Here is a 10,783-nt window from a genome sequence, read left to right on the forward strand (position 1 = left end):
TATGCAGTTGCGACTCTCAAAACAAGTGATATATTATGTTAACAAATATCTTATTCTGTTTTTAATAACTGACGATCAAAGATCTATTCCCTCAATGCTTGATGCTTTGATACCAAGTCAAAGGAATATTTTGTTCTTTGCATTTAAAAGGAACTTTGTTAATGTGTACCAAATATTGTGTAGAATCTATTACTTTTTTATGAAGTTCTAATATATATATTTCTTAGAATCTGAATGTACCAATAATAAAAGTTTCTTTATCTTCCTTAATAGCTGCTTTATAATGGATATGTGTGTTTCCTCATGACTTCAATGAATGATTATCCAACGCATTGGTATGTTGAATAAATAATAGCATTAGAATGATTCTTTGTTTCTACCGTATTTTTCAAGTAATATTTTCTTATGAAAAATTATATTTAATATTTTCACGTAACGCGTGGGTATGGATACTAGTTAAGAAAAAGTCAGGGTAAATTCTAGGGTGCAATAAAATTTTTATACTATCATGTCAAGTTATCTGAATTAACATGTAATTATTTTAATGACATGATTTAACTACTAAACAACCTGAGAAACAGAGTAATATACTATAATATGTTTAAATTCATTAACAATGTAAAAATTTCTTCTAATGTTCATGTATACAACATAAACGCAAAAAATTATATATTGCATATGCTTGCTGACAAAAGAAGTCTAAAGAGAAATGCCTCAACTCACTCCTTTTTCACAAGTAAATTCATTTAGCTAGTCATCTAGTTTGGGTTCATATTGATTAGAATCATCACCAAGCAATAGCGACCATAAAATAGCTTCCCAAAGTTTTGGGTCATAGAGTAGATGGTGACCTCCATAAGGAACTTCATGGTACTTAATCCATTGCAGCTTTTTAGTAACGTATCTCTGTATTTGGAAAGGCACGAGTGGGTCTTCATTACCTTGCCAAATATGAGCACTACAACTATCATCTTGTGAGAAAGGATTGCTCAGTTCCAATGGGTCAAAATCCCATTTCCCAGAAGCCACAACAAGATCGCGGACAACTGTGTTAAAGTCCCTCCTCCTCATACGCTCCTGCACAAACTTGCTTGTTAGCGTAAAAATAATTTTACGTCACTAGACTTAATAGATAATTTTAAGAGTGGGTTAGCAACTCGGGGGATTCGAAAAAAGTAAATTCTAACTTATATACACTAGCAATGTGGATGTTTGCACCTTAACTTGATGGTTAAAAGAAAATCATACATTAATTGTCACCACATAAAGTTTAACTCAAGCAAAAGAAGTAGTTGTGAAGCCACGAATAAAGGGATTCAAAAATATGTAACAAAATTATTCCTAGCTAGGATTTGAAGCTACAACTAAAATATTTTTTGAATCACCTTTATCATTATACTAGGCTTTTCTTATATTAAGGGATTGAACAATTCATGCACATAAATATTAATTATTCTTACTTTATTTGCAGTACAAGTTTTCAACTAAAATGTTCAATTTTATATAAATCACAATAATTAACAATTCAAAACATTTTAAAAGCATATAAAAATGTCACAGTCAAAGAACAACTCGTTGACTCTCAAAATTCGAAGTGTATAATTGTTTTTGGGACAGAGTAACTGTTGAGTGTGTGTGTCACGACCCAATTCCCATACCCGGTCGTGATGGCGCCTCTCATGAAGACAAGGCCAGCCAACTTACCCAAATGATTTCTTTAACAATTACTAAATATAAGTGAATAGAATAATACAACTTAACAGCCATAATAATCAGTATTTTCAACCCCACATAACCCGACCGGGGTGTCACAAGTCACGAGCATCTAAGAAGTAGGAACACAACTACAGGGTCATATATATATAAAATGAAATCTGGAATCCAAAAGATGAAGTCCGGTGCCGCGAATGCTGGCGGTCACCTTGCTTAGCTACATTAGTATTACCTTCAGTCCGCTAATCACCCGCTACCGGGTGAACAATACCTGCAACTGCACGCGATGTGCAGGGAGTAAAGTGAGTACTTCCAACTCAGTGGTAATAAGAGTAAATAATAACTGAGAGGCAAGAAATCACGTAAGAGCACTCCATCATGCTATATAGGACAGTACAACCCTTTTTAGAAAACAGTAAGACCGTGAAAAATTCTTTAGAAAATATCTGGCTCAGTTTAAAAACCTCTTTTGAAAATATCCTTTTCTAACAGTCAAGCATATGAATGCGTTATCAAATAGTGCAAGTCCGCACATAAGTTAGCCCCTCGGGCACATCACTCTATTAACAAATAACACCAGGGTATCTGGTACGCAGTGCAAGAACAGCATGGATACCAATGATATGAGAGTGCTGAATGTCATGCCACGTAGTACAAACAGGAAACAATGCATGAATGCAATGCAATGCACATGACCGCTGCGGCGCGCAACCCAATCCATTTGGGTACCCGCGCTCACTGGGGGTGTGTACAGACTCCGGAGGTGCTCCTACAGCCCAAGCGCAATATCATCATAGCATCGTTGCGGCGTGCAGCCCGATCCATCCTCAGTCCAGAACATGCAAATGAGCCACTCGGGCAATGTCAAGTAATAGCTTTTAATTCAAAACATCAGAAAAATGCCATTTAAGTCTTTAAACTTTAGCAATATGACTGCACATTTCAAAACAGGGTTTAACTCAGGACTAAAATCATTTAATATGCTAAGTGTCATGAAAACAGTGATAATAACCCCTACAGGGTTCAAATAACCGGCACGAAACCCAAAACATGGCAATCAACCCAATTCAAGATAGCATCTAGCAAGTTTCAGTCAATTACGCAGTAAAATCCACAACCGAGACGGACCAAGTCATAATCCCCAACGGTGCTCTACCCCACGCTCATACCTGGCGTGCAAGTCACCACAACCCAGCATTATGATATGCAAATCCGGGGTTTCAGACCCTCAAGATATCATTTACAAGTATTACTCACCTCAAACCGGTGAAATCTCTGGCTCGCGATGCCTTTGCCCTTCAAATTGATCTCCACGTGCGTCAAATCTATTAAAATCACACAAACATCGATGAAGCTCGATATCTAAAAGACGGGGTTTTAGCCATACATATCTGAAATTCGCCCCTTAAATGATACTACAATGATCCAATATAGTTATGTGACTTCAATCTACAATACAACATTCAATAGGGCCAATATTAGTAATAAATTCCATAACTTATGCCATTTAGGCATATTATCAAACAGCTTGTAGGCATAGATATTTACACCTCATAACTATAGTATTGGTTCCTCCAACTATCACCATTAACCAATAATTCATCTCATCATCATTCCTAACCAATTTATAACTTCCAATTACACATGTATGACCATCCATTCACACCCAACCAACAAATCCTATCAAATATCCACCTTTCAATCTCTACAATAACTATGTATTTATATTGGGAATTTATGACTTCCAATCACCATACCATAAGTTGTAATACTTGATTCGTACTCATATTCCCATAATATATCCATACATGTAAGTTTGAGGTGTAGGATTTACCTTTTGAAAGAAATCTTGCAAAACCCTCCTTTGAGTTCTTGAAGAAATTTCTTGAAAATCTAAGTGTTTTTATGAGAGGATTTCATCAATAATAGTATATGAATGATGGAATTTCACACCAAGATAATGGAGATTGCTTACCTTGAAGATTGGGGGAGTTGAAGGTCTTGAGAGGGTGGAAGAAAACCTCAAAGTTCGTCCAAAATAAATGGGTAAGAATGAACCCCGAAATGAGTATTATAGGCTGTTTCGGGCGCCACAGGTGGCGCTGGGCGCTGCCTGTGGCGCTGGATCCAGTAGCTCAAAATTTTGGGCGCCACGGCTAGCGCCCGGCGCTACACAGGGCGCTGACGACACGAAAATGGCCATAACTTTCTATATACACCTCCAAATGATGAACGGTTTGTTGCGTTGGAAACTAGACTCAAAGAGCTTTAATTTGATAGGTGGTGCATCACCCAACTCCTTATATAACTGGAGATATGATCGTTTAAAATGAGGTCTTGTGCGCACTCATTTACAACTTTCGTCTATCATGAAATTTTCCAACTTCAAAAGTTCCCGTTAACCATCCGAAATCACCCCGAGGCCCCCCGGGACCTCAACCAAAAGTACTAACATATCTTATAACGTTATTCAAACTTGTTCCAATTATCAAAACACCACAATTAACACCTAAACCATCAAATTACACCAAACTCAAGCCTAAGTTTATCCAAATCTTCCGAGACACGCATTCGATCAAAAACCCAACCAAAACACCTCCGAATGATCTGAAATTTTGCGCACACATCCAAAATCTCCTAACGAAGCTACAAAAATTGTCGGAATTCCATTCCGTCCCTCGGATCAAAATCTCACCTATCAACCGGAATTTTGCCAAAATACTAACTTCGCCAAATCAAGCCTATTTCTACACGGGACCTCCAAAATAAATTTCGATCACACTCCTAAGTCACAAATCACCTTCCGGAGCTAACCCAACCACCGGAATTCACATCCGAGCCCTCTAACTCATAAGTCAACTTCCGATTGACTTTTCTAACTTAAGCCTTCTTAAAAGAGACTAAGTGTCCCATTTCTTATCAAAACCACTCCAAACCAACTCGATCACATAAGATACGGATAATGAAGCCTAAAGAAGTTGGAAATGGGGAAAACGGAGTGTACCTTATGAGACGACGGGTCGGGTTGTCACAGTGTGTGAACAAAGACCCACATGGAAAGTGAAATAGAAAAGTGAGCTACTTATAAGGAATTGACTCGGGATGTGAGGCTTTTGGGAAAAACTGTGCGGGCTTGGCCCGAAGCGAACAATATCACGCCATGTTAAGAGTATCTTTGGCCATTTTAGCCCGTCAACTGGTATAAAAGCCAATTGTTTGGCAGGACTATAGAGATGATAGAGTGTGACGTGGGGGCCCGGCTTAGTGCCTTTGCCCGTCTATGGGGTTTACGACCTTTACTCGTAGCTTTGAAGACACATACATAGCCTTTGGGCTTCGGTGACCGTAAATACTCAAGTTCATGTGGGTGGCACACAGTTAATCTCCAAATTAGCCCATAAATGGTGATGAGTGATCATGTGAAACTTAGTTAAAGGGGAGATTGTTGGGTGTGTGTGAACAAGGTTGCATGTATAAGGGTAAACCAGGCTCACGGTATACCCCGATCTCTGATAAGATAAACCAAGCTCGAGACATGATGACGAGGGACCGGAATTGAGGCAAGGGTCTCATCAAGTCAGAGTCCAAGGGCATGATGCCCACCCTCGACAATATTGGGGTCATGATCCGGGATTAGTCCTAATCCTAAAAGACTTCAGAGAATATTGTCGGGCAATCAAGACAACCAATAGAAGGCTTTAATATCCGCGACTGGTCAGATATCACGGCGTGGATCTCGGCACGAATCAATGAAGAACCGGCAATCAGTTGAACAGAAGATTTATTTTTTATAGAATTGTACCTAGAGTATGACTCCCCTACTATATAGGGGGGGGGGGGACTGATAATTCACTAGGGACACAGTAACACGCATTTCAAGGCAATATATTATCATTTTCTTTTGTTCTTATTCCTGCTCATTAATGCTAGTCTTTGTGAGCCGGACCGGGGTGGATATTCCATCAAGGCTATAATCATCTTCATCACATGGTTTGAGTTTACTACATCTTTATTTAATTAATCTAACGCAATTTATCGTTTGTATCGAATTAATCCGCGTATCTTTAATACCACTTATACATTTAATTATTATCCGTTCCTGAGGGTAAACATCGCACATGAAAAGTAGAGAAGAAACTTAGTTCAAGGGGAGATTGTTGGGTGTGTGTGAACAAAGTCGCACATGAAAAGTAGAAAAGAAAAATAAGATACGTATAAGGAGTTGGATACTCTTAATGGTGTGAGTCTTTTTGGGGAAAATCGTGCGGGTTTGGCCCAAAACGGACAATGTCACACATATTGAGAGTATTTTTTGGACAGTTTTAGCCTAACAGGAACTAGCAAGAAACTATTACCTGACCAGCCAACTTTTGTTGTCGATTCTTCAAAATCTCAACGTCATGCTCGGTGAGGTTCTTTGTCTCTTGACCATTACCATGACGCTTGAGGGAAGAGGACAGAATATGAATGCAGTAAAGTAGTCCAGGAGCATTGTTTCCCAGCCAGACCAGTTTTCCAATCATGGTCCTCCTTGGGTCGTCCTTTATCATATCTTTAGGAAGTGAAGGCCATGTGTAATTTATAGGCGATACCACAAGAGCCACTCCTGCTAGCCTGCAACATAAATAGATAAGGTTACGTGTGTATTTGGTATGATACTCAGATTTCCAACAAAAGAAATATTTTTCAATATTTGTTTCGTGAATGAAAAAAAGTATTTTTAGAAAAAATATGTACTCTATTAAAAATTGATCTTAGTAAATCTTATAGTTCTGTTTAATAATAACGTCAAAGTGTGAACTTGAGCAAGTAATTAACATGAAATTAACGGTAAAAAAATAACTTCCTTTCAAGCAAGGAGAATCGTCATTTTCCTCCTTTTTAAGGAAAACATTTTCTGATAACCAAACATTGAAAAATAACTTTGTCATGAAAATTTTTTCCTTAAAAAAAAGCTGCCGTCATTCCAAACACTTACTAAATAAGATATTATTTGCATTAGAAGATCAGTTGTTACCGACAAAAATGTCATTACTTATTAGACAAAAATCGAAAAACAATTGATCTTTTCACTACCTTTGTGGTATATGTTTAAGGCAACTCCAAGCTGAGTAACATCCTGCAGAGATTGCAATCATGTAAAACTTGGGTCCTAATTCTAACTTTTCAGCTAATTCCTCAATATCAGATGCTTCATTTTTTGATGAGCGGTCTGGATTCGGATCACTCTCTCCATATCCAGGTCGATCATATTGAACCTGGTATATTCCTATTTCATTTTTGAGTTCCTGGTAATAAAGCTTAAAGCTTCAGTTTCAAATAAATCTCATGAAGTAGCTAGCTAGCTGAAAATGATTATGTAGTGTTTTAAGATAACTGTGGCTACGTTTGGTATGAAGGACGTCATTTTCCATAATAAATACTTCCTCCGTTCTAATTTATGTGAACCTGTTTGACTGGGCACGGAGTTTAAGAAAAAATGAAGACTTTTTGAATTTGTGGTCCTAAACAAGTCAAAAAAGGGTCCAGAGTATTTGTGTGGTTATAAAAACTTCTCATTAAGAGTAGAATTGAAAGTTTAAGCTAAATTGCTTCCAAATTTAGAAAAGGGTCATTCTTTTGGGAACAGACCAAAAAGAAAATAGGTTCACATAAACTGGAACGGAGGGAGTAACTTTTAGTAAACATTTTCTGGTGGTTGGTTGGTGAATGAAAAATATTTGTGCAGGAAATAGAGAGTGTACTTTTTGATGAAATTATTTAAGTCCTAAAGATTAATAATAATGTGTGTCAGAACAAATAATATGAAGTCAAACATTTTCCGTTAGGGAAGTCTTTTTTCCTCCTTTGATGAAAAAAACCATTTTTGGGCCAAAAACTAGAAAAAGTAACTTTTTCATGAAAAATATTTTCTTGGAAAATAATTTATATCATATCAAAGACACCGTAGATACGTACTTGGCATTCTGGATAGTTGATTTCTTTGGAATCACTAAGACCATGAGCAACGATAACTTTGTAACTGGACATGTTCTTGGCAACTCCTGTTTCCCTGTAAGCCAAATATCTTCCATCACGTAGCCTAATTCTGGAAGACTTATCATCAGCTGCTTGGGTGGAAGATTTTGTAGGTTTATTGGCTAAACCGCCTGCACAATTACTTGGCAAAGACTGTAGAATTTTTTTGAAATGTTGCATTTTCTGGAAATCAAGAATACCGAGAGATTTTAGGGAAGAGAAATGAATAATGCAGGTAGATATAACTCGGAAGAATTTGAGCTGACAATTGCATAGCAAGCAATCATGCGTATTATCTTTTTTTAAAACCCATATGTTGGCACAAAGCACTTTCTTTGATGGTTTCCCAAGTTAATTAGTCGATACCACGTTCTTTATTAGGTTTTTATTTTTTATTTAAAATCTTCTATTATATATAGGGGGCGGGGAAGGAAAAATGGGAGGGGGTTATAGGATATGGAATTTGACCCTCACCAATAAGGTGAAAGTTCAGATAACCAATGTACCCAGATACTAAAATCCGCGGTTCTTTAGGTCTATTTAGTGTATTACCCCTGTTCGTATATATACTGACTTTTCAAATTGCAGAAAATGAAAGACTGTGTTGAATGCTTTAGAAAATGGAGACTGTGTTAAATATAATAACTTTAGATCTAAGATAAGTGATGTGGAAGATATAGAAAGGGATGAGGTAGATCTAATGCACTGTATATTGAATGCTTCGGATGCAATAATGTGCTAGAAGTGTCAAATATTAAATGACAATAAATAGAACCCAATATAAATAAAGAAGAAGATTCACCCAATATTGAATGAGGTGGATGATTCATTCCTCTGACAATGATGAGTGACAAGTAACTATAAGAATATTGAAGACTTTCTCGGATTTGGTGGATATGACAAGGAATAATCCAAAAAAACGAATCTCCTTAGAAAGATGTTATTTGTATTTATCTAGAGAGCTTGCTTTTCAAAAGAGTTCTTATCACCTGGAATATTACATGCCTTTTTCCCTATCTCTCATTCTAATTATATGGGATATTCCCAAAGAACCTTAAAAGTACAAACAAAGAGAATATTCCCTCTCAAGATCCCAATACGAAACTAGCCGTTACTACTATCTGCTCTACTCGACCTCGGCCGTGGTTGATCGCTTGGCGACTCGTTCCATTGAGCACTGGTCGACCTCGACCAAATTCCCCATGATAAGTTACAAATTACTTACAATAATCACCTCTTCGTGCTGAATTTCCTCGGTCGAATTTTGACTCATACAGTTAGTCCCTCCGCTTATCGAGGTTGTCCTTTGATCGACCTTGGTAAGCGGACTTCATTAGTCGTAGTCGAAAAACTCAGGTGGGCAGGTCGAGTAGTAAAGATCACGGTCGAGGTGTTAACGTGGCTCTTTACTGGCCACAACTTATCATGACGTTGGTTCAGACTGACGTCACATCATCATGCATCATTATTACGCATCTTCCAGATGTGGTGCATCGCTTCCCGTGCCTCTATCGTTTCGATCTTTGTGTATCAGCGGTTGATTTTCTCGATTGGGGTGTTTGTGTTCTTTATAAATAGGGATTAGGAACCCCTTGTGTGACCCTTTTATGTTTTCTAGCGTTTGAACCTGCATATTTCCCTCCCTTCTTCTTCTTCATGTATTCTCGCTCCCGTTACTTTCATTTTCGCACCTTTGTTCTCCTTTCTGATTTAAGCGGTTTCTGCTACTTCTACCTCTTCCGAGTTTGTTTCTTCTGCATTCACAAGTAACTGAAAATGGTCAACATACCTTCTGGATATGGTGAGGCTTCTGACCCAATCCCGCTGGCAGTGAGAATGCCTCCTCATGACGATGAGGCTGCTGCTGCCGCTGAGGACGAAAGCTTTCCCACCATAGAGGAAATAATTACTCGAAATGACAAGGCTAGGCCGGATTTCTCAAAACTGCATGTAGACGAGCCCGAACCTGTAGGGTCCGAAATGGACACGGCCGCCCTTGCTGAGCTTAGGGCCAAGTACAACATCTTCGCCCTAGCAGCGACGTGATACATGTTCATCGCCCTGGATATTGCGTATCCGTTCCAAGTGGGCGGTTCTCTTTCTTTTCCTCTGTTGGCGGAGGAATTCTGCCGCTATTACGGAATCTGCCCGGCTCAGCTCTCCCCTTATATTAACAAACTTTTCCTTATGTTGATAAAGTACGTAGAACTGGCCAACTTCGGGATTTCCATTCGCCACCTGCTGCACCTCTTTGCACCAAGCTTCCTTAGAGGCACGATGTTACATCTTCTCCATCATGGGAGCAAGGGATTGGTGATGAATATGGACAATAAAGCCAATCGTCGATTATGGTTCAACTTTTTTTACATTAAGACCGAGCACGTGGTGGCAAACCCTAGTAAGTTCCACGCCCGTAAGTATTTTTGCAGATTGTTTGTTCTATTTATCTCGGTGGCGACTTAATCATTCCTCTTCTTCTTTTGTGTAGCCGAGAAAGAGCCTCCTTCGTTGTTTGCTGACATCCGTGACTGCGTAAGTCAAGTCTTTCCCCATACGGTGGGGTCCGTGAATGGTCGGCATTCCACAAGAAGTTCGGGCGCAAACCTTCTGCGATCGGTGAGTCGTTTATTTTGAACTGCTGTTTCAACCTTCATGTTTTCTTTTCCTTTTCTTCTCTTCTATATCAGGGTCGGTTTAACATCTGCTTTTGCTGTCAGATCGGAGAGCTTTGAGAAGAGTGAAAGCTTCTTACCCCACTTTTCGTCAACCATGTGCCAGGACGGAGTCTCTACTTGCTGCGACTGCAGACAAGCCCATTCATCCAGCTACTTCTTCTCAAACCCCGGCACTGCGCATACCTAGTAGACGGGCGACGACCTTATCGGCGGAGACTCTAGCTTATCCTGTGTTGCACTTGGTAGACAAGTCGTCTCCGAGTGAAGAGGGACTGGTTCCACTCTAAAGGAGGAGGGTGGAAGTCGGTGACGAGGCAACTGGAGCCGAGGAGTCGACGAGGGGTGACCCTGAGCCGGCCAAGGCTGCATCGGAAAGC

General features: G+C 39.1%; 1 protein-coding gene across 1 annotated transcript; it reads right to left on the bottom strand.

The window, feature by feature from the left end:
• Positions 1-638: 638 nt before the first annotated feature.
• Positions 639-8,006, bottom strand: LOC109241197. The gene is made up of 4 exons (XM_019407910.1): positions 7,672-8,006; positions 6,790-7,001; positions 6,069-6,327; positions 639-1,077 (listed from the first exon to the last, which is right to left on the bottom strand). The coding sequence occupies exons 1-4, from the start codon at positions 7,909-7,911 to the stop codon at positions 751-753; spliced, it is 1,038 nt and encodes a 345-aa protein (XP_019263455.1). The 5' UTR covers positions 7,912-8,006; the 3' UTR covers positions 639-750.
• Positions 8,007-10,783: the final 2,777 nt, after the last annotated feature.

Source organism: Nicotiana attenuata, unplaced genomic scaffold (assembly GCF_001879085.1).
Source record: "Nicotiana attenuata strain UT unplaced genomic scaffold, NIATTr2, whole genome shotgun sequence".
NCBI lineage: Eukaryota > Viridiplantae > Streptophyta > Magnoliopsida > Solanales > Solanaceae > Nicotiana > Nicotiana attenuata.

Bases quoted from the DNA above. Each gene is read 5' to 3' on its own strand.
- LOC109241197 (XM_019407910.1), bottom strand. From the start codon at position 7,911: ATGCAACATTTCAAAAAAATTCTACAGTCTTTGCCAAGTAATTGTGCA. The intron at 6,328-6,789 runs GTAGTGAAAAGA...TTTATGTTGCAG, and splicing joins CTTAAACATATACCACAAAG to GCTAGCAGGAGTGGCTCTTG. The intron at 1,078-6,068 runs GTAATAGTTTCT...AAGTTTGTGCAG, and splicing joins AACAAAAGTTGGCTGGTCAG to GAGCGTATGAGGAGGAGGGA.